A 23,454-nucleotide genomic window follows, 5' to 3' on the forward strand; every position below is an offset into this window, starting at 1 on the left:
AAGGGGTGGTCTGAAGAAACCAGAGCAAGGCGGATGGGCAGCAGCTCAGACCGAGGCACACGCGCCCGGCCGCTCCCCTGCTCCCACCCGAGCACCGTACCCTTGATGGGGGTGGAGTGATGAGGGTGGCTCCCGAGACTGGAGTTCAAGGAGGATTTCATGTCTCCTTGCGACCCTCTGCCTCTCCTTTTGCTGCCGCTGCTGCTGCCCTCCTCCTCGCTGTCCAGCTCAGAGAGGAAAGTGTCCTCTCCCTCAGGCGGGAGGGACTCCTCCGGCACCGAGGCCAAGCTCACGGTGGTCAGCAGCTCGCTGCGCGCCTTCTCCCTTTCGTACTGCCGGCTCAGGTCGCTCTCCTCTGCAAACGCGCAGGAGATGTACTTGGTGGTCCGCTGCCTCCCCTCGTCTTCCATGAATCCCTGGGAAGGTGAGATGTGTTTAATTACGTTCAAAAGAGGGCGTTGTTCACACAGGCATTCAGGTGGCCCCTGGGCTTGCGGTATCCATTTCCTTATCATGCCTGCATTCCCGTGTCTCCTCCACCTCACTGCCCGGGCCCCAGTCGGGCCTATGGATGCTCCCTCACAGGGCTCCTGCCGCGGCCCCCTCAGCTCCTGCGCCCACAGGCCTGTCGGAGAGTTTTCTCAATCGCAATCCTGAATGTGTGTCTGCTCTGCGAGACATGCTTTGCTAGGTACGTGCAGGTAGTCCAGTTCATGCCAGGTCCTAACGTGGTCTTCCACGTGCCCCCAGTGGCTGGCTCAGGACTAGGCCATAAAGAAATGGTTAGTAAGCAGTGAGGGTTTGCTATGTACAATTCAATGGTTTAGACCTGTGACCACAGACTGGCGAGTCAGGGCCCGGAGGTCACAGCTCCATTCAGCCACTGCATGGGGACTGATATGAGGTCATCACCAATCCACACTCACTCTATCTTCTAGGACAGGGCAGAGGGACTCTCCCAGGGCCCTAAATGTCAGGAAGAGCAGCATTTTTTGTATTCCAACCACGTGCTATGGACAGTGCCAAGGGCCCTGCAATCATTAGCTTCATTCTAATACTGCCCTCCAGCAAAGTGGCCAAAAAATTCAGAAGGAGAGAGTGAGGCACAAAGGGCTGAGACAGCAGGTCTGAGTTCTGAAAGGAGAACGCCAGACATGCCTAGTTAGCCAGCTCAGGCCCTGGGAGCCAGACAAGTAGCATAAAAAAGAGGGGGCCAGGAGGGCCTGTGGAGCCCTGAAGGGTTTTGTTTGCAGGGGCGGCCGGAGGCTCTGTCACGGCAGCTGGTGCCCCACATGGAAGAGGGGTACTGCCACATGTCCTGCTGACTTTCCAATGCTGACAACTCCTTCAGTTTTTAAGAAGTAAAAACTAACAAAACCACAGTATGGGGCCCCGGGCAGCATCTGCCGCCTCGGGAGACGGCAGCCCGTCCGTTTTCTGACCTGCTGAGACACTCCTTCATGATCACACTGTGTGCACACCCAGACGGTGAATGGCCCGGAGGACTCGCGATGTTACCTTGACAGCTTTGAATCTTTGGAGAAGACGACACAGCATTCTTGCTTCCAGCTTTCCCACATTCATGGCCACTCGGATTTCAGCCTGGGAAATTCCTTTCGTGCCTCTGCGCTCAACTGTGTGAAACAATACACTTGAACCCAACCTCTGCAAAGGGGCCATTCTGCACCAGTCACGTCAATTCCCACCCACCTTTAAAGCAGGCATTTCAGCTCAATGACACCAACAAACAGAAGAAAACAAATGCCTCCTCTCTCCCCTCCCAACACTCTGAATACCACCACTAAGGCCAGTTTTCTTTTTTAATATATTTTTTAATTGATTTCAGGGAGGAAGGGAGAGGGAGAGAGACAGAGAGGGAGAGGGAGAGGGAGAGGGAGAGGGAGAGGGAGAGAGAGAGAGAGAGAGAAACATCAATGAGGAGAATCATCGACTGGCTGCCTTCTGATGACCCCACAAAGGATCAAGGCTGCAACCTGTGCATGTGCCCTTGACCAGAATCGAACCCAGGGCACTTCAGTCCACAGGCTGATGCTCCATCCACTGAGCCAAGCCGGCCAGGGCTAAGCACCAGTTTTTAAGTGCTCACCATCCAAATGGCAAGTGATCAGCTTCTGATCTACTAAGTTCCAGCAGCAGGAAGTTAGCTCTTTCCCATGAATGGACTTTTTTAGATAAATGTAATGAATCCCTTTAAAAAGCATCCCAATACTGTTTAATTAAGAACTTCAACATTTCCCCAGCCTTTCTCGGTGGACACAGAGGTGATGTGGGTCACTGTCCTGTCACAGCTGTCAGCCAGCAGGACTCTGGAAGGGGTCATGCTAGGTGGCCCGTCTACATGGCCAGCGGGTGGCTGTGCCTTAGCACTGGCTCCATCTAGTCTGTCGGCTCCTGCTGCTACATGGCCACGCCCAGTGCCGTTACTGTATCGCTAAGAAGCCCTTCTGAATGGGCTGGGCTACTGGAGGCTGGCAACCTTAGGAAGGAGCCTGGCAGGAGCCACGGTGGGTGGCAGGGAGTCCCTACAAGTAAAACACGCGACTGCAGGGCAGACTTCCTGGCACAGCTCTTTGCTCAGAAATATCTTCCCCTTTATTTCCTGACTCACACACACTTGAGGCTACCAGATAATGCCAATCCGGATGAAGGAGGTTTGCTGTAATGTACATGTAAAAAAGAAACGCCAGGAAGAAAAGAGGTAACCAGAATGTGTTCCCAAACTGAACTAGTAACATGCTAATGGTGGGGCGGAGAGGGTCCAGGGTGACCTTTCCCAAACTGTGTTCTGAGGAACCCATTCTGAGAGATGGGAACAGCTGATAAAAGCTGCCACTCAGCCTGTCAAAAATGCTGCGCTGACTTACCCGTGTGTCTTTGTCCTGCGGCCGAATCAGCTCTCCGGCAGCCACCCCACCTTCTACTCTGTTCCCTCCCTACAGGGACCGGCAGCCACACCTACTATAATGGGGCACTGCTGTCTTACCTGGATTTTAGGGGATCCAGAGGAAAGCTAAAGAATGAGGGGAGACATATCTTCCCTCCCCGCCCCCCACTTATCACTGGAATTCTCAGCCTGCAGTGACTCCAGATCGATTTTAGAAGATGGTAGGTGGCTCTCAAATCTTCGAGTAATAACACTAACAGCTAATATTTTTAGTGCTTTCTACATACCAGGCACTACACCGAATGTTTTAATCCTAGTCCTCATTACATGCCATGGTGGGTATTATCCCCATTTTGCAGATGAGGGAACTGAGGATTGGAAAACTTGCTAAAGTCATAGAGCTAACAAGTGGCAGAGCAAGGATTCAAACTCAAATCTGACCCAAAAGCCTACACTCTTCAAGGGATCTATGGTGCCTCCTGCTGTGCTACAGCCTTAAGAGCGAAGCCCTCTTGACACATGGGCAAACATTTCTGCCTCCAACGCTCAGGAGCCGCCCGCAAGCGGGTGTGAGAACGGGGCTTACTGAGTTCGTAGGTCTGCGTGAGCATATCCCGCTCGTACACAATGTCCACCGGGGGCACTGCCTTGGAGATGACCTCCTCGTCCTCATCGTCGTCCTGGTCGTCCTCGATCTTCCGTCTAAATTCCTTCAGCAGCTTCAGGCAGCGCACCATGACGTCGGTCCCTGGGAACACAGGCACGGCCTCCAGCAATGAGTGAACAGTGTTGGGGGAGGGCACTTCAGCAGAGAGAGACCCAGAGAGAGGTCCCGCACAGCATGGAGTTTGACACTTTTAAAACTGCACGTCTTGGGGTACAAGACCTGAAAATTGACTCCGTAAAACTGCTCTTTGTTTTGGACATAATTAGTGAACAAAGAAATGCAAATGAGGAGAAATGAAGTGCCCTGTCAGTCCTGCTAAGTAAACAGCAGCCTCTGCTTGAAGCATGCTCCAGGCCTGTCTTTTCCCACCGTAGTCGCCCCAGCCCCCAGAACAGTGCCGGGAGCACAGCAGGCAGCAGGCAGTACTGCTGACAGGATGAAAACCATCCTGTCCTGAATGAGCCGATACCCACTACCAATAAAGGGTGGGCATTTCAGGAAGCCTTTAACCCAGTGATTCTAGGTGCAGACATTTAGTCCAAAAGAATAGTCAAAATGAGGTGAAAGCTGCCACCATAACAGGCCCCCAGCACTCTGTGCAGCAACAGCTTTTATGCATAATGTAGAAGGAGGACGATGGGGACCAAGTGGTGGTACCCAGAGAAGCTTCCTCACCCTGGGCTGGCTTCAAACCATCACACCGCACCTATTCTGAAGGCACAACGTAGGAAAAGTGACAGTGAGCACCCACGGCTGGAGAAGATAAAGGCACGAGGAAAAGCAACAATGTCTGACGCTTTACGTTGCTAACTTACTGGATCCTGACAACGCCAGAAGGCCCTTTGCAGATGAAGAAACTGAGGTACAGAGGGGCCAAGCATCCAACAGCTCGCCAGCGACAGGGGCCTAGCTGCTCAGTCAGGATCGCAGGTCCCCAACCTGGGAGAAGCGATTCTGCACTGAGGGGTCCTATGACACGTGACAGTGTGGAGGCAGAACACTGCCGTCCAGGATGTCCGCGCCCTAACTCCTGGGACCTATGGACAAGTTATCTTCTGTGGCAAAAGGGACTTGCAGGCGCGATGAAGGCTTTTGTGGTGGTGGCGGTGCTGGATTATCCGACGGGCCCAATGTAATACCCTTGTCAGAGGAGGCAGGAGAAGAGTGAGACTGGGGGTGCTACGCTTCGCTGGCTTTGAAGATGGAGGGAGGGAACCTGAGCCGAGGAATGCGGGTGGCTTCTAGGAACTGGCAAAGGCCAGGGAATGGCGTCTCCCAGACCCTGTGGACAGCTCGATTTCAGCCCAGTGAGACTCATTTCAGACTCTGATCTCCGGATTGTGGAATAATAAATTCCTGTTTTGTCTCTCTGCTTGTAGTCATTGCTGCAGCAGGGACACGGATGGTTTCTCCACCAGCTTCAGCAGCACTCTGAGGTGCAGAGTCCTCAGCACCACCACAAAGAGGGTGGCACTAGAGCTGGTCTGTGACCCAGCGCCTCCTGTGCAGGAGCTGTGGCCACGGAAATGCCCACAGCAGAGCGCCACTGAGCGTGGTCAGAGGAGCCTGGTGGGGACAGAGCACGTGGCTCACAGTCAAGTTAAAAAATAAGAAAGCATCTCAGGGCCCTGAACTTGTCAATCTTACTCTCAGAGAAAGGGCAGTTGAGGCTGACCCACCAGAGGGAGTATGGGCAGCCTTGATGGTCCTCGGGGCAGCCTGGTGCTGACTACCCCCCACACCTCAGTGACAGGAATCCCCCCAGTTCATGGCTTTTTAACAGGAGAAACCTGAAGCCACACCTTGGCGCAGGCCTCCTTAAGCCCAGCTCCCTGTGCCTGGCGGGTCCTCCCAGGCTCTCCTGCTTCCTGTGGCTTTGCCTTTGCTCTAGGTACCTGCCTTCTCCCTCCATTTCTCTTGCCTGGATGGGAGCCTTAAGCAACCAGGAGAAAAAAGCCTGTGAACATGGGACTCCTGGGTCCATCTATACAGGTGAGAGCTATTTGAAGGCCCAGGTGACTGGGATTGGGCCCGCCCCTGGGGCAGAGGCACCTGCTGCTAACACATGACCAGACACTGTCCACCAAGCCACTCCCCACTGGGTCTTCCCTGCTGTCCTCTACTTGAGCCACTCCCAACCCCTGCACCCCCTCCTCTCGCTCCTAGGTGGCGCTCACAGAGCAATCTACTGCTCCTAATCGTAAAACGCCTATCATTTCTTGAGGAGAGCCGTGTCCTGGACCCTGATCTCCACGTGTCACAACAGCCAGTCCTCACCACAGCCTTGGGATGGTGCTCCCACCCGTTCACACTGAGAGACTCCCACCGGTAGCAAGCGAGGAGCTGGGTTTTACCAGGCAGTCTGCCTGGAAGCTTAGGCCCTAAACCTTGGATGACAAATAGCACCTAACTGACAGGCGCCCATGTGACCTGGGCCAGGGCCAGTGGCGTGTGCGTGAGCGTGACCCGATGCAGCACCCAGCAGAGCAGACCGGCACACTCAGCTACAGCCCAGCATTTCTTCTCCCACCCCTTTCAACTTCCTTACGGGGCTCATTAGCCAAGAAGATACAAGGAACAGCCCTCCAACAGACACACATGGAAGAGGGAAACATTGCTATACACTCACGGACCCCGAGGGTGACCAAGAACCCTCCCTGCCTCCGAGGCCTCTGCTCCGCATCAAGGCAGTGACTTCCCACCCTCCACTCCCACAGCACTGCCACCACTGCCAATCCCGGGCCTCTCCAAACGCACAGCTGCTGACAGCCAGATGGATGGACGGCCAGGAGTGTGGGGGCAGATGGGCTTCAGGACCAAGAAAATGCGGGTCAATCTCAGCTCTACAATCTCTCATGTCTATGACTTTGGGAAGTGACTTAGCAAAGATTAGTTTTCCACTCAGTAAAATGAGATGACAAGGTTCTCTGCGTCACAGGTTAGTATTAGGATGACCCCAGATAACGTCTGTACAGAGACCGGCACACAGCAATCACTCCGCCAGAACACCCAGCAGTGCTGTGGACAGGCACTGTGCTTGGGCGTTACAAGAAGGAACCCAGCAAATCTCATAATCCGAGGCTGGTGGGCCCCTGAAAGCCCCATTGTACAGATGTGAAAGCCGAGGCCCAGAGGTTAAGTGACCTGCTCAAAGTAATGGAGCTATGGCGTGGCAGAGCTCGTATCTGTAAAGATAGTTGGTGCCTTCCTGCCAGGTAGAAAAGCCCCAGGGCCTAAGGTGGCTGGCTCCTGAAGATAATGCGGAAACTCCTCCTGCTCTGGTCCTGCGCCTGGGGTTCAGGAAGGCCCGTGGACAGGCAGGCTGCTGGCCGGGGTGGGGCAGGTGACACACAAGGACTGAGCTGTTCCCAGCAATCACACTGGGCACTGGGAGTTGGAGGACTGTCAAGGAGCATGTGACTTGGGAGAGGCGAGTCTCTAGCACACCCCGCCCGAGTGGAGGGTGGTCTCAAGCATCCCGCTGGGCCTTGGTGAGGTGGTTGTGCTTCCAGAAGGCCCAGCATGACTCGTCCGGATGGCTGCTGAGGTTTGGGCCTGCGGGTCTGCAGCCCTGCCTATTCCGGATCCCACAGATCACAGCTCTGCTGCGAGTCCCAACTGCACCACATTCTTCTGCAGCCACCAGACTAGGAGACCCAAGCTGTGTCTGTCTCTAGTCTTTCTCAACTTACTGTCCTTGGAGACACTTCACTTTCCCCATGCCCTCTCATACTCATCATACTTTGGAAAACCTTGTGTTAGAGAGGCAGCGTGCACAGTGGTAAAGAATCTGGACTTTTGCCCCAGCCAGTGTGGCTCGGTGGATAGAGTGTCAGCCTGTGGACCGAAGGGTTGCAGGTTTGATTCCAGTCAAGGGCACATAACTCAATTGCAGGCTCGATCCAAGGCCCTGGTTGGGGCACGTGTGGGAGACAACCCATTGATGTGTCTCTCTCACATCAGTGTTTTTTGCTCTGTCTCTCCCCTTCCCTTCCACCTCTAAAAATCAATGGAAAAATATCCTCAGGTGAGGATTAACAACAACAACAGAAGAATCTGGACTCTCCTGCCAGAGCTGGTGTGTGAACCTGGGCAGGCTGGTTGCCCTCCCTCAGCCTCAAGCGTCTCGCTTGTAAGCAGGGTTAATGAGTGTCCAGCCAGATGGGGAAGGGGCGAACAGTCAGAGAGAAGGCAGGCAGGGGACGGAACACGTGCAGTCTGTGCGTCATGTCCAGGCCACTTGGAACCAGTTTCACTGGTGCTCACAGCTTTCCCACAGTTCTGGTTTTATCAGACTCAGCATTTCCATTTTCATATCAAAATCCCTTCAGCTCATACTACCTTTTTAATGCAGCCTGGTCCAGACCACAGGTCAGCTAAAGCCGAAGCACGAAGGGTGAGAGCGAGACCCTGGCCAGCACACCGGGCAAGGTGAGCACGGCCTCTCTCTCCACCTCGGTAACCAGCAATCCCTGGAAGAGTTGCTGCCTGTTAGTGGCAGCCCCTGACAACTGGGTGCAGGGCTTTCTTTCCGGGAACAAAAGGCAGGAGAGATACAACCAGATCAGAGGTACAAACTTCCAAGCACAAGGAATTTTAGGCATTTAACAATGTGGTGCGCTAATTTCAGCAACTCAACACAAAGGAATCATGCAGTTCTATTGTGTCAAAGACCCAGGATGGGCTCATGTTAGCCTGAAGGGAGAATGGCTTCACTCACGTTCTAAAGACCCCGAAAAGAAGGGAAGGGGTAAATCTTTTCTGAAGCCAGGCACTGTGTCAGGTGTTTTCAGAAGCTATTTTACTTAATTATCATGAGGATTCTGCTAGTTATTACTGCCATTTAAAGAGAAAAGAAACTGAAGTTCAGAGGGGTTGCGTGATCTAACCTGTGTCTTGGACCCAGCAAGTGGCCTTTTTCCACATTAGGCTACCTGGTGAGGCTAGAATTTCAAATTTTTATCAGAAAGCACTGTTTGTTTGGTGTAAAGGAAATCCAGAGTGGCTGTGAAGTGGAACCAATAGCCTGTGTTTCTCACACTCCCAAAGAAAACTATCATCTGGCCTCCTAGCCAAACGGTACACATAGCTGTGATTGCCCCGAGAAGGAACAAAAGCCAGATGGGAACAAGGAGCACCAGGAGAGCCCTCCTCCTGAAGAGTCAGCAGCCCAGGGGAAGTCCCACTGGTGAGCCAGGCAGATACTAGGAAATTCAGTGTTATCTCCTCCCCCCAACACACACACTCCTGAACAGGGTCCAGGTCCAGGCTGGTCAGTGCTAGGAAGACATCTGGAGAGTCTGGACTCCGGAATGATAAGCAAGCCAAGGGGACAATCTGAGGTGGCTGCCATGGGTAACTGCAGAGAGGCCTGGGCAGGAGCAGGAAGAACAGACTTCAGGGCAGCACCCAGAATGATGGAGGAGGGTGCTGCAGCCCCGCCCCAGGGTGATGGAATAGGTTTGAAGTACCTGCTCTGCCCTGGCAGTTGTGGCTCAGTGGTGAGCACCAACCCACACACCAAAGGGTTGTAGGCTCGATTCCAGTCAAGGGCACATAACTGTGTTGCAGGTTTGATCCCTGGCCCCAGACTGAGACAGTGTGGAGGCAACTAGTTACTGTGTTTCTCTCACATCAATGTTTCTGTTTCTCTCTGCAATGCCCCCATCCCCTCCCTCCCATTCACCCTCTCTAAAAAGCAATAAAAAAAAAATCCTCCAGTGAGGATTAACACAAAATCTACACTAATAAAAGACAAACATGCAAATCGACCATACCTTTGCTATGCCTTAAGCCATGCCCACCAGCCAATCAGAGTGACTATTAACCAAATTAACCCAACCAAGATGGCGGCCAGCAGCCACAGAGCTGAAGCAAGCAGGAGGCTTGGTTGCTCCAGTGATGGAGGAAGCCACGCTTCCCGGCTGGCTCTGAGCTCCACTCAAAGCAACAAAGTTTTAATTATAGAAGATAGATAAACCCCAGATACCTGCTTTCAGCAGGCCGTGGCCACGGAGCTGGAGCGAGCAGGAGCTGGTTCTGAGCTCCACTGAAGGCGACAAAGTTTCAATGATAGAAGGTAAATAAATCCCAGAATAAAAAAAAAGAAAGAAAAAAAGGAGAGGTTGGGAGCTTCAGTCTCCCGCCAGCCTGAAAACGGCCCTCAGCTCCCCATCCAGGCTGGCCAGGCAACCCAGGGGGGACCCCCACCCTAAAGAGTGTGTGACCAGCTGCAAGCAGCCATCATCCCCTCATCCAGGCTGGCCAGACACCCCAGTGGGGACCCCCACCCTGAAGGGTGCCGGCAGCTGGGGGAAGGAAGGCCTACCCTGGCACAATTTTCATGTGCCAGGCCTCTAGTCTATAGTAATAAAAGGGTAATATGCTAATTAGACTGGACATCGTTCTGCATGTCATTCTGAACGTCCTTCTGGATGAAGCCAGGGCCAGAGGGAAGCCCAGGTCCTGGGTGCCTGCTGGTGGCCGGGGAAAGGAAGGCCTATTCTTGCACGAATTTTGTGCATTGGGCCTCTAGTAAATAAATAAATGTATGGGCTCTGGAGTCAGTCTGTCTGGTGTGGACCTGCCTCTGCCACTCACCAGCGGTATAACTGTGAAATGACCTCTCTATGCCTCAGGGTACTCAGCTATAAAAGGGGACAAGAATAGTATCTTTCTCAGAGGACTCAGGACAGCATCTGGCATACAAGTAATGTTCAATAAACAGTGCTTGATTCTGCTTTTACCATTGCTAGTATAATTATTACAACCTTAGAAAAACACAGCTTTTGAGGACCAAGAATCATATCTAATCACCCAGGCTGAAATGTCAGGAAACTCTGTGGGGCCTTTAATACAGTTTCACGTCATTTACTTTGTGTTGGGCCCAGAACATACAGAGATAAATGTGATAGGGTCCCTGCCCCTGCAAAGGGTTGCATCTGTGTCAGAGGCCGGGAGCGCAGGTCAGTGTGTTGAGTTCTGGTTCTATCCTGGGTAAGCTGCTAACGTCTCTGAGCCTCAGGTGCCTCATCTACACAGTGGGGATCATTCTAACAGCAGGTTTAGACCAACCAGGGGTAAGGACTGCGTGGTAAATGTGTGGAAGTGCTGAGCATGTGAGCTGGCCCCGTGACCACTGAGAAACAAGCTGCAGAGTGCTCAGGCTTTACTGCCAGCATGCACCGGGCTGGCGAACGAGAAAGAGGCAGGATGGGGCTGGCAGGGGCAGGGGAGAGCCTGACCTTTGGGTGGGGTTAAAGGATACAAGAGAATGTCTAGGCAGAAGACAGGCATCCCAGGCGGAAGGAAGACACCAGCAAAGGCACAGAGGTGGGAAGACAGGCCTATTTGGGAAAGTGGTGTTTTTTTAAAACCTTATTACACTAGTGGCCTGGTGCATGGGTTTGTGCAAATTGAAAGGAAATGAATTAGAAGAAATACTTTAATATCGCTGTTCTCACTTTCTCTATAAGTGTCAGAGATGAAAGAAAATTAGTAAAATGTATATGAAAATAATATACGTTGATTAATAAATAAACAATAACAACATGATATAACAACAACAACACAGACGTGATGTAAAAACAACAAAAACATGATATAAAAACAACACTGGTAATAACAATGACTGATAAATTGATTAAACTTATTCTAGTATCTCCCTATATACCACATTAAGAGTAAAAACACTTTGAGTGCTTGACTAATTTCCCTTGTGATGAAGTATTTACAACTTTAACTTTGTCACACACTCTTTGAACACGAGAGAAACCAACATATAATTGACCATGTCCAAAAACGAGTTCAGGTAGGACTATTCCTACACTGTCAAGATTGGTACCAGCGAGAGCTTTATATGTATTGTGCATGCGCGAGTCAACATTTATTTATTTATTTATATTTTTTAAATATATACTTTATTGATTTTTTACAGAGAGGGAGGGAGAGGGATAGAGAGTTAGTAACATCGATCAGCTGCCTCCTGCCTACTGGGGATGTGCCCATATTATTCTTAATTATTAATGATAGCAATTACTAATTTTTTTTGCCAGTGTCCTTTAATCAACTTTTTCACTTTTAAAGATTTCATGCTACTTTTAACTGTTTTCCCCCAGCACCATTAATATTCTAGGCTTTAAATTTTCCTCCAATCTTTTTCTATTCTTTCTGTTTATCCTTTTGTGTTTCTAACCTTCATTTTTTTAAATTCTAGATTTCTGGTTTCAAACCTCTTTTAAACATTCATATTTATTTTATTGCATTTTAATCCTTAATATGGCTCACTCCTCTTTCCTTAGCTTGTATACTTTAACTATAATATTTTAAATGTCTCCTTTTGTCCTTTATAATTAATTTAATTTGCTGTACCCTATTACATGTTTCTTGGTTTTGTTTTGAATTTTAATAGCTATATCAAGATATAATTCATATACCATACAATTCACCTATTATTTAAAATTAAGTTTGTTGGGGTGACATTGGTTAATAAGATCATATAGGTTTTGAGTATGTAACTCACCCATTTAAAGTATACAAGTCAATGGTTACTTAGTATGTTCACAAGTATGTGCACCTGTCACCAGGCAATTTTAGAGCATCTTCATCACCTCAAACCCTTTAGTTACTGCCCTAACCTTTAAGTACTAAGTACCTACTAAATCTATTTCTCGATTCCCTATACTGCACTTTCCCATAAAGGGAATCATATAGTAATGGCTGGTTGTGACTGGCTTTTCTCCATTCAATAGTCTTGGCACTCTTCTTGAAAATTAGTTGATGGACGTGTGGGCTTATTTCTGGACTCTCAATTCTATTCCATTGATCTCTGTCTATCCTTGTGTCAATACTACGCTGTCTTGATTGCTGCTGCTTTATATACATTTTGAAATTGGGAAGTGTGGGTCCTCCTACTTGAGTCTTCTTTTCCAGAATTGTGTTAGCTATCTGGGTCCCTTGCAATTCTACAATAATTTTTGAATTAGCTTGTCCACTTCTATAAAGAAGTCAGCTGGATTCTTATAGGAACTGCATTGAATCTTGTGGATGAAAAAGGGGCCACATATTAAACCTGACAAGCTCAGGGGATGCCTGCATGATGGCCTTACAAATTGAAGTAACCATATAGAATGGTCTGAAATTAAAACTAAAACATAGCGGGTAGTCATGACTTAGGCTAGTATTTTTCCCTAACAAAAGTCTATCTTGCCCTAGCTGGTTAGGGGATAGAGTGTCGCCCTGTGGACTTAAGGGTCCCAGGTTCGATTCCAGTCAAGGGCACAGGCCGGGTTGTGGGCTTGATCCCCAGTAGGGGGCATGCAGGAAGCAGTCAATCAATGATTCTCTCTCATCACTGATGTTTCTCTCTCTCTCTCCCCCTCTCCCTTCCTCTCTGAAATCAATAAAAATACATTTTTTTAAAAAAGTCAATCTTTACCTTAACTGGGCCTATAGTCTCTTTTTGCTAACATACCTGATAACATGCCTTGGAATATCAAAGTAATTTCCTTTTTTTTTGGACTTCTCAAAGCAAAACCACTGCACCAGGGCAGAGACCACAAATCCCCTCATTGTTATCATGTTAATTGTTAACTGTTAACTATCTTGTACCCACCTATATAAAAGAAGTATGTGTCTATTCCTTTTACTATTTTTTCCCTTATTCCTTTCACTTTTTATTTACGCTCAGAGATTTCCTACTTTGCTTTCTCCAGGCTCCCTAATCTATCATCAGTGAATTTCATGTAACACCCTTACGCCTTCTCCTTGGATTGTAACCCTATCTAATAAAAGACAAAAAGGGTAATTGACCATACCTTTGCTATGCTTCCCATTGGCTAATCAGAGCGATATGCAAATTAACCGCGAACACAGATGGCGGTTAATTTGCATATGTAGGCTCCAAGTGGTGGAGTGAAGCCAAACAGCCCTGAAGCTGGCCGAGCAGCGAGGCCTCACGGCCCCGGGATCAGGGGAGCCACAAGGTCTCACGGCCCCGGCGCCAAGCAGAGCCGTGAGGCCTCATGCTCCTGGGATTAGTGGAGCCGCGAGGCCTCACCGCCCCGGGATCAGTGGAGCCGCAAGGCCTCACGGCCCTGGCGCCAAGCAGAGCTGCGAGGCCTCACCGCCCCCGGGATCAGGGGAGCTGTGAGGCCTGACAGTGGGGGGGTTGGGGGCTCTGGCCAGAGCCCAGCCAGAGAGAAGGCCTGGGTCCCAGGTGCCAGAGGAAAACTGGTGCCAACAACCAAGGGAAGGGAAGGCCTATTGCATGAATCTCTTTGTGCAACAGGTCTCTAGTCCTATATAATAAAACCCTAATATGCAAATCAACTGAATGGTGGAACAACTGGTTGCTGTGACGCACACTGACCACCAGGGGGCAGATGCTCAACGCAGGAGCTGCCCCCTAGTGGTTAGTGCGCTCCCAGCGGGGAGTGCTGCCCAGCCAGTAGTCGGGCTTATGGCTGGTGAGCTCAGCGGCAGCGCTAAGGACTCCTTGGGGGATGTCTGCTGAGGGGTCCCGTACTGTGAGAGGGTGCAGGCCAGGCTGAGGGGTCCCCCCTCCCCCCCTAGTGCATGAATGTCGTGCACCGGGCCTCTAGTGTATAAAATAAGGTGCAAAACTGCCATTTTCTGGAGCATTATCTCCATCTGTTGAGATTTTGCTTCCCAACAATTGTTGACAGTTTGGCTCAAATAAACTGGCAAAAATTCTCTACATGTCTGAGTGTTTCTTAAGTTGACACCTTGAGATTTTGCTTCTCAGCAACTGTTGTCAGTTTGGCTCAAATAAATGCATAAAAATTCTTACAGGTTTGGACATTTACTTTGACAATCTTCAGACCAGTTTGGGGAGTATCGCCATCTCAATGTTGTTTTCTAATCCATGAATATGGAATGTTTTCCCACTTACTCAGATCTTAAATTTCCATCAACAATGTTTAATAGCTTTCATTTTGTACTTCTTTTGTTAAATTTGTTCTTCAGTATTTTATTCTTTGTAATGCTACTGTTTTCTTAATTTCATTTCTGGGTTGTTCATTTACCAGTGCAGAGAAATACTACTAATTTTTTTATATTCATCTTATTTTCTGAAAATCTTATTGAACTTGATTATTCTTTTAAGGATCTTGGGGTAACAGCTGTGGGAAAAGTCCACATCATAAGCAGACCCACCCTCACCCTCTGCAAAGCTCATTGCCTTGTCACAGAACCTGGAAAACTTGCTTCAAGGACTGCCTCAGGCATCAGCCCCAGGCAACTCCACTTCCATCAACTGCTTCCAACTGGGACCCTTTGCTGAGGGATTGCCAAGTTAACTTCTATTTCTCTTCCCTCCTTTTCTCGCCACAACTTAATAAACACGGAATAACTGGTAAACACTTGAAGAAAAGAATCCAAATTTAGAAAACAGATCAGTTCCGATTGACTGTTTTCATTACCAAGGTTTTTGCAAAACAGATCACTGTAGCTTTCTGTAATGCATTTGAAATATGCCCAAATTCAAGCTCTTTGTTTATGGGCTTTTCGAAACAACTCATATAGATCCAGGCACACCTGTGAATTTACATGAAGTAATACATCATCTTTCTTTATTATTTAAGTCCTGTCTACTCCATAATGCCTTAGAGGAAAGGTTTTATGTTAATTTTGCCAACTGGGAAGGCAGAGAAAAACTAACACTGCATTCATCCCTTGTCTCCTGCACAGGAAAGTAACTGAAGTGGCACCTAATTAAAAAAATCAGCTAAACATTACTTAGCACCTACTCTGTTCCAAGCAGACACTGCACAGGCATTAAGGACAGGAAGTAGGGAGACGTGGCCACCGCCCTCAAGGAGCTCACCACCTAGTGTGAGGGGACCCCTGACGGTGAGCCCAAGCAGCAGAGGGGTGGAGGGTGACAAAACTCCCATGGGAATGAGATGAGCCTCCTGAGTAGTCCGGATGGACTCACTGTGCCTGAGTGACAATCTGAAAATTCTGAATGTTGCTGTCTTGGCTGCCTGTCCTCTTAATCCCGAGTAAAGAGCTGACGCCACCACTCTCCTTGGTACTCAGGCGGTGCTGAGCCATGCCGACCCTCCTGCTCGGAGGGCTCATCTTCCCAGCACGAGGTAACAAGGACCCTCACTGTGCGACAGGCCCTGCGCATGGACATACCTTCAAGGTCAGGCAGGTGACCAACCAGAATGAAGACAGTTGTGGGTTCCGTAGCAGAAAGCAGGGTGCCTTTGCTAAATGGGAGTGGTGGGCCTGAGAAAGGGGGCAGCACCTCTCTGCCTTGCCAACTGCTATTAAAGGAATGCAGTTCAATGTGGCCTAATTTTATTTTTACAGAGAAGTTGAAAGGCTGATTTTTAGGTGAAATTCCTGATTTTTCATGCCAGAAACTAATTCAATTAAAATAAACACTGTGAGCCCAACAGAATACATTGCTGGACACGGCCCACGGGCTACCAGCTGTGGCTCCTGCTCTGTGTACACTGACTCCTGGAAGGCCCACGGCATTCTGGGAAGCTGTATTATTACCCCCAGATAATCCTGAGGAGAAAGCTGAGGTGTAGAGAGGCCACTGCCCCAACAGGAAAGGCTGGAACAAGAATTCTAGCCAAGGGACCTTTAGCCTGGAAGAAACTTTGCTTTGCTCCATGGCTGCCTGCACAGCCAGAAAGGTTCTTTAACAGTATTTCCTTCTGAGTTTCTATTTACATTAAAAATAAAATTCCTCATGTTTATTTCCAATGCCTTTCTTGCAACAGGCCAGAAAGTTAAAATGATGAACATTCAGATAATCATACCTCCAAGTCAAATGCGGGGGCTCCTCTAACAGTTAAGTCCCAGCATCCCTTTCGGTTCTTGGAGTCTTTTCTGCCCTGCCATGGGGCCTAGCAGTATCCCCGTTTCTTGCCGATGACGCACACTCCCAAGGAATTTTAGTCATTCAACCAGTCTCACGTTTACTCAGCAGCACTGAGGTCTGCTCTAGAGGGCTTCCCACCGCCCAGGCGGCCTTCCTGCTTATGCACCTGCTGTATGGAAACATCTCTGTGCTACCACCTCCTCCACAAGACTTTTCTCAGACACAGGGACGCCAGATAGGGTGGGCAGTGATTCCACCAATTAAGCGAGGAAATGAAGGAAGAGAGAGTTCCCTCCAGCTGGTATTCACAGTCACTCAACAAATACGAATGCCTACCTCCCGCAGGCAGAGCTAAGTGCCCGTCCTCATTGACAGCACATCTCCTGAGCTGTGGTTACAAAGCCAGTCTCCCTCCACGGGGCACTTTCTGTGCCGACAAAGGCAAGCACACAGGCCCTAAGCTTTTTGTTCTTATATATCTTTTGGTTTTCCTTGGGATTAATAACTTTTCCCCCCATTCACTTGGTTTTCTATGTACCTACCATTAAATTCATGCTCAGACTCCGACAAAGTACAGCTTCCACGAGACACATTCACATGCACGAGGCATGGACTTTGCATGACTGCCATCCCCTCCTGGGACCATCTGCACAGGCTGCTCTCAGAGCCTGTCTGGGTGATTTCCCTTCGCCATCTCCTGGACCCATGTTTTCCTGCCTCTTGGCTTAGCCCATCACTTGATGTGCATCCTCCTGAAGCTTCCTGAGGACATGGGGGATGGGAGACGCAGTGTTTCAGATCTGCATCATGAAAATGCCCTTATTCACACACCTGGTTAACGGCAAAGCTGAACAATAAACTGCAGATTGAACGTCTGTTTCCTTCAGAATGTCGATGGCCTCGCTCCAAGGCCTTCCAGCGTCAGCTACCATTGGGCAGTGGGATCTCTCCTCCCTGAAGGCTGTTTATCCCAGTTTCTGAAGCTCAGGGACTGGGTCTTGATGCAGGGCTCTTTCTGCTCCTTATGCTAGGTACCAGGTAGGTCTTTTGATCTAGAACCTTTGTCCTTTAGATCTGGAAGAATTTCTAGTGTCATTTCTCATCCTCTCCTCTGCTCTAGTCCTCTGCATATACTCCCTCCCTCTCTCTCTGGCGCCCCTGTAGTGTGGATGTTAATGAATTAAACCTTTTAGACTCGGCCTCTTATTTTCAACTTAGCTCTCCTATTTCCCAGTTGAGTTCCTGTTCTTTCTGGAATATTTTTTCCAATTTAATTTTACTATCTTCCCTTCCACTAAATCTTTGATTGCAACAGTCATATTTCTGTTATTTCCAACAGCTCTTCTTTATTTTCTGCAGTCTCTTCTCTATAGCCTCTTGCTATGGTTTCATGGATGCGATCTCCTCTCTTCTGTCTCTGAGAATTCTTCTTAAAAAAGTTTCCTTCTGCTCCTCACTTTGTTTCTATTTCCTAAGTTTGTTTGTTTCTTGTACATTCACTAGAGCAGTGGTTCTCAACCTTGGCTGCACATTAGAATCACCTGGGAATCTTTTTAAAATCCTGATTTCTGGGCCTCAAAAAGGTTCCCAGGTGATTCAAACGTGCAGTCAAGGTTGAGAACCACCGCACTAGAGCTTTCCTCAAACGTTGGGCAAAGCATTAAAATGCTGCCCCAAAGCCCTGGTTTGAGGTGTTTGGAGGGCGGGGAGGAGAAGCGGCTGTCACTGTGTGGGCTTCTGTGAAAGGTGAGCAGGCAAGGGCCAGCTATTTGATGGGAAACCTCCAAACTTCATTCTCTAGATGACTCTTCTCTTGGACAGGCCAGTTTCTACGGAAAAGCCTCTGGCCTTTAGTGTACAGAGGCTGTCACTTGTCGCCTAAACCCCTCTCAGCACAGCACCCTGCCCCCGTGTCTGCGAGGAGAGAATCCTTCTGGTGCATCGTCTCTCAGGAGAAGCCAGACTTGTGTCCCTGTGGGAAAGGGCTCCTCCTTGGCTGTGCACAGGGTACATACGGCTTTTCACACAGACTACTGACCAATCCCCGTGTCCAGTTCCATCCACTTCTGCGCTTTCAAAGGCACCGGAATCTCAAAATTTTCAGTTGATTTCAGGTTTTGAGGTGTCAATTCCTGGCTACTGCCCTTCGCAAGTGTTTAGTCTCCCACTCCACTCAGTCAGTTACCATTTGTCCATCTGCCTTTGGGCACCAAAATGTTGTTGACGGCTCTCTCTCTGTCATATCCTGTCCTCTTCTCTTTGTACTTTTGGGCTTACTCCTTTTATATCCCATATCATCCCTAGGGTGCAATTTGGGAAGAACCTACCATCTTTTACTGAAAGCTCTGACCCTCAGCTTTTTCCATGACTTTGGTTAATGAGAGGTAAGCGGCACCGGATAAAAATCAGGAATAGGGAAAAATAAAGGATTAAGGAAGGTTTCAAAGTTTTATAGGCCACTGTCCTTAGTTTAACTTTTTAGAAGGTGTACGTCCTACCTCTCCTGCTTACAGCTTGCTCAACCTTATGTAAGTTACTCACCATCTCTCACTTTAATTGTCTTACATGTAAAATGGTGGTAGTGCCTAGATAACAGGACCATGCAGCACGGTGCACTGACTACTAGTGTAAATGGACAAGGTGAACTGGTTCTTTGTACACCAGGAATCTGAGATGATGGAGGGACAGCCACATAGAGGTGTTTGCCAGAAGTAAGAACTTTCCTTTGACAAACATTTCCTAAGCACTTTTTAAATAGAAGATCCTAACCAGGCACAGAGGGATAGAGCTGGGAGATATGTGAAATCATCGCACAGCAGGCAGATGTGAGGGGAGAGACGGGCTGGAGCTTAGAAGGGAGGAGTAAGAGCTGTTCATGAAGCCCAGAGAAGAGAGCTGAGGCTGCCTTTACCTTTCTTTGTCTTAAAAGGTCCACATTCAGGGTGAATCTCTTGTAAGGGAAGAGACACCACCTTCGCCAGACCAGCACTCAGCATGTATTGGTACAGACGCTTAAACGTCCTTTCGCACAGCCCCTGCCAAAACAAAATTTAAAGCTACTGTTAGGTACAAGCAAGGTGTTGAAAACTATTAAAGAAGCATGTAGCCCAGCTGGTGTGGCTCAGTGGTTGAGCATCGACCTAAAAATCAGGAGGTCATGGTTTGATTCCAGGTCAGGGCACATGTCTGGGTTGTGGGCTCGGTCCCCAGTGGCGGGGTGTGCAGGAGGCAGCCAATCGATGATGTTACTCTCTTGATGTTTCTACTTCTCTATCCCTCTTCCTTCCTCTCTCTCTCTAAAATCAATAAAAACATATTTATAAATAAAAAGTAAAGAGTCATGTAAATGAGCACAAGTTCGAGACCTGAGTTAATTGGTCATCTTGAATGAGAGCACACTGGCGGGTATTAATAAGGAAGGCTGCTAAGCTACATTGTCAAGGGCACAAAACGGTCCAGAGCAATACACTAACAGTTCTACCTTCTGATTACAAGAGGGGGAAAGGGATTTTCTTAGAGATCCTGGAGGGATATACAGGGGTGAGAATGAGGCAGAGGGAGGTGGAGAATGGAGACTTTTCACTGTATACCTTTCATACTATTTTGATTTTAATCAAATAAGTGTATTAATTATTAATACATACACACACCTCCCACAGGCAGTGGGACAAATAGAAAAAATATTAAAACCATTCTTTAGATTTTAGTCTATCTGTGTATTCCCCATTTAGTCTATCTGTGTATTCCACATTTCTGCAAGGTGATAAACCTCCGTGACCGGACGTGCACCTGAACTGCAGCGGTTTCCTGCCACCAGCCTCTGTCCTGGCCATGTCTTTCCACATAAAAGTAAATTCCATGCCAACACTGAAAAGTGAGAGATTTCATATAAAAATCCACATTCTGGCTTCTCTTGAGAAACAAGATCTGGCAATAAATCCTAGCACTGTTCACGGTGGCAGCCAGCGGAAGCCGAGGACAGCTGCTTCCTCCAGAGCGGCCCCGGTCTCCATGGTACCAGTGCCTGCACGCTCCCTCTCGGCCCCTGCACAGTGAGGCTGAAGGTCAGTTTCCATTTATCATCATTTTTGTGCTGCTTTTCTTTTATGACAGTTCAGAAGAAAATGAACTATTTCTTGGAATCCATACTAGTATCAATCCATACTTCTCCACTTCTACACCTAACCTGTCTGACGCACGGACACGCCCTCCCCAGCAGCTGCTGCCATTTGACTTTGCAACCCTGGAAGAGTGAGGCAAGTCACCACTGTTGTAAGTTAGGGACTGGACAGCAGGAGGCACTAAGGACTAAGAGTTGTTAGCTGGGTCATACAGGTTTCTTCTTACACCCTGGGAGAAAGAGAGGGTGCAAATGTCTATGGGCTGCTGCCGCCGCCAGTGTGAAATCAGCTCCCAGACTAGCCAGCACTCTAGCTGTTGGGCGGCAGAACATATGGCTATCAAAGAAATACAGATGACTCACATATGGCTCACTCAAACCCACTTGCTTGGAAATGGCATCTATCGTTAATCTAGCTGTGCCCCCAGCATCGTGGAAAGACCCTTTGGAAACTCATCCATCAAACCCCAGCCCTCAACATATGGTCCTGAGCCCTGGCCCATACTAAGCAGGGAGGATGATGTAGTCCTGCCTTCTGGGGGCTGCCATCCAGGACTCAGTCTGCCCGGCAAAAAGAGAAAGAATAGGAGCCTCCTCCACAATCTTCCCCCTAAGTTAGCATCTATATGCATGTCCTCAATCTCATCTACAGGCTAAGTATTCACTAAATCCTGCCAAGGTCACCCTGACCCCTATTTCCAGCTGCCCAATGTTCCAGAGGAACCTCAGACTCAATAAGCCCTAAAATCAAATTTGTCATCTACCTCATCATCATGCAAACTTGTTCTCTCTCTGTACTTGACTTTTTCATACGTTCATTCATTCACAACTGTTTACTGAGCCTTTCCTGTGGGCCAGGCACTCTCCTGGTGGGGTCAGCAGTGAAGGCACAGTCCCTGGTTTCCTGAGCTGGCCCTCAAGTTCCAGTCTACCTCTCTGAGTGGTGCTCATGCAAAACAGACAGGACTCCTTCGCTCAGCTCTACATCCTGGCTTTGGTCACTCACCAAGTCCTGCTAGTATCACCTCCAAAATGGCTCCCCAACATTTCCAGCCAGTTGCCCACCGGGCCTGAGGCAAGAGCAGCGACCTCGCTGCCCACTTCCCATCTCTCTTCGGTCCACCAGTTCATTTCCTCAACACCCTTCACATTTCCTGAACAGCCCTGCAGGCTAAAGGCTAACGTCCTAACTCCCCGCCTGGTACTCAAGGCCTTTCAATGTGGCCCCCACTTTCCCTCTTAGAGGACCCCTAACAGTCCCACAGCCTCCACAGCGCCACACTTTGCTCAAGCCAGTCTCCCTCACCCGAAACAACATTTCTCCCGTCTGCTTTGGGAGCACTCACTTTCAAAGCCCAGCTCTGGACTTGCTCTATAGCTCTCCCAGCTCTGCAGACAGCTCTCCCGCCGTTCGCGGGCTCAGACATATGTTTCTAGGTAGCACTCTAGCCTCAGTGAGTGCTCACTGCCGCCCCTACAGTCAGACTGCTCCATGACAGCGTGAGACTGTCGTCCTCATTCATTGTTGTCGTCTTAGCGTGGAACATGGTTCTGACTCAAAGTGAACAGTTACTACAGTTTTTGTTGAAGGAATAAATGGAACAATGTCCTGTAACAGTTAAATCTTGCTGCTTAGAATAGTCCACAGGCTGACCTGAGAGCAGACTAGCCCAGTCTCCTTTTCTCCCACCCCCCAAGTGACTCAGTAGGCACAGGGTTTCAGTCTCCAGTGTCTGCATGGGCAGGACAAGAAATATAAAGAACAAAGCAGGCAGATATTCATTCATTAAGCATGCAGGGATCGTCTTCATTTCTATTAGGGTCTCTTAAGAGGCCTTAACAGTCTATCTTTTATTTTTCTACTGAGGATATAGACTCCGATAGAAAAATATTTCTTTCCTACCACAAACCACAGTGCATGCGTAAGGACAAATCACACTGACTCTCTGCCTCGGTGTCTGAAAGGTGACAGGGTGGGGGCCCTGCGGGGAGCTGGCCAGTGCACAGCTAGCTCCAGCTACCTTTTGTCATGAGAGACTGAAGGCCCAGGCTTGTCAGAGCTTCTGGTATTTCAAGGGAAGCTGGAAACCTAGATTTTTTTTAGGTGAAATCTCAAATAATAAAAAAAGCTAGGTCAAGTTTATTTTTAACAATGTGCAGGCCGAATGTGGCCCACACGCCTGCCTGTAAGCTCTGTTTTAGACACGTGGGCGTGCAATGAACCCAGCAGGAGAGAGCAGATCCTCCTCTCTGAACAGTGAGAGCAGAGGCGAGAGCCCCACTGAGGCAGCACCAGGTGAGCAGGACTCCTTGCAGTCTATGGTCAGATTCGCCTGCTCCTTTCCGACTGAGTCCTGTTATTCAAATATCCTGACGTTAAATTTCAAGTTTCAAGTTCTATTTCACCTACAAGGCAATTTTGCTTTTTCCCATTTCTAATTTGGCTTTTTCTTATCTGTTCAAATCCGACTGGAAGCAGCACCACCTCCGTGCTTTCTGCCTCTCGTTCTCCCTTCATCACTGCCTCTGTTCCAGGGCCCAAAGACGAAGCAGGTCAGTGATTTGGTTTCTCCCCATGTCATCCCACCTCCTTCTTGGTAAAGTCATGGTTATGGCACTATAAAACCACTGGGAGCTAAATTACAAGCTTAATTATGAAAGTAAATCTACAGGCCCAGGTTTACCACCCCAGCTGAACTTTTACAGCAGGTCTCAGGGCAAAAACCCCAGGGGGAAATGGAAGTCAGTCAAGAGCAAGAAGGATGCAAGTTAGGGACTGAGCAATTCTCTATTTTATAAAACAAAGGAAAACCCCACTTATTTCATGGTTAGAGATGCACATCCATAGCAGGGCTTTCAATGCAATTCATTCGATCTACACGTAATCATCTCCGCGCCTT

General features: G+C 48.8%; 1 protein-coding gene across 1 annotated transcript in view; it reads right to left on the reverse strand.

Annotated features, from left to right (window-relative positions):
- Nucleotides 1-23,454, reverse strand: part of GTF3C1 (general transcription factor IIIC subunit 1) — an 86,010-nt gene that overhangs the window by 44,703 nt on the left and 17,853 nt on the right. Inside the window, exons 7-10 of the mRNA XM_006756869.2 lie at nt 19,346-19,469; nt 3,492-3,653; nt 1,519-1,634; nt 101-416 (exon numbers count right to left, since the gene is read on the reverse strand). Of these exons, the coding sequence (XP_006756932.1) occupies nt 101-416; nt 1,519-1,634; nt 3,492-3,653; nt 19,346-19,469 (718 nt within the window). The remainder of the gene's footprint in view (nt 1-100; nt 417-1,518; nt 1,635-3,491; nt 3,654-19,345; nt 19,470-23,454) is intronic.

Source organism: Myotis davidii, unplaced genomic scaffold (assembly GCF_000327345.1).
Source record: "Myotis davidii unplaced genomic scaffold, ASM32734v1 scaffold934, whole genome shotgun sequence".
Taxonomy (NCBI): Eukaryota; Metazoa; Chordata; class Mammalia; order Chiroptera; family Vespertilionidae; genus Myotis; species Myotis davidii.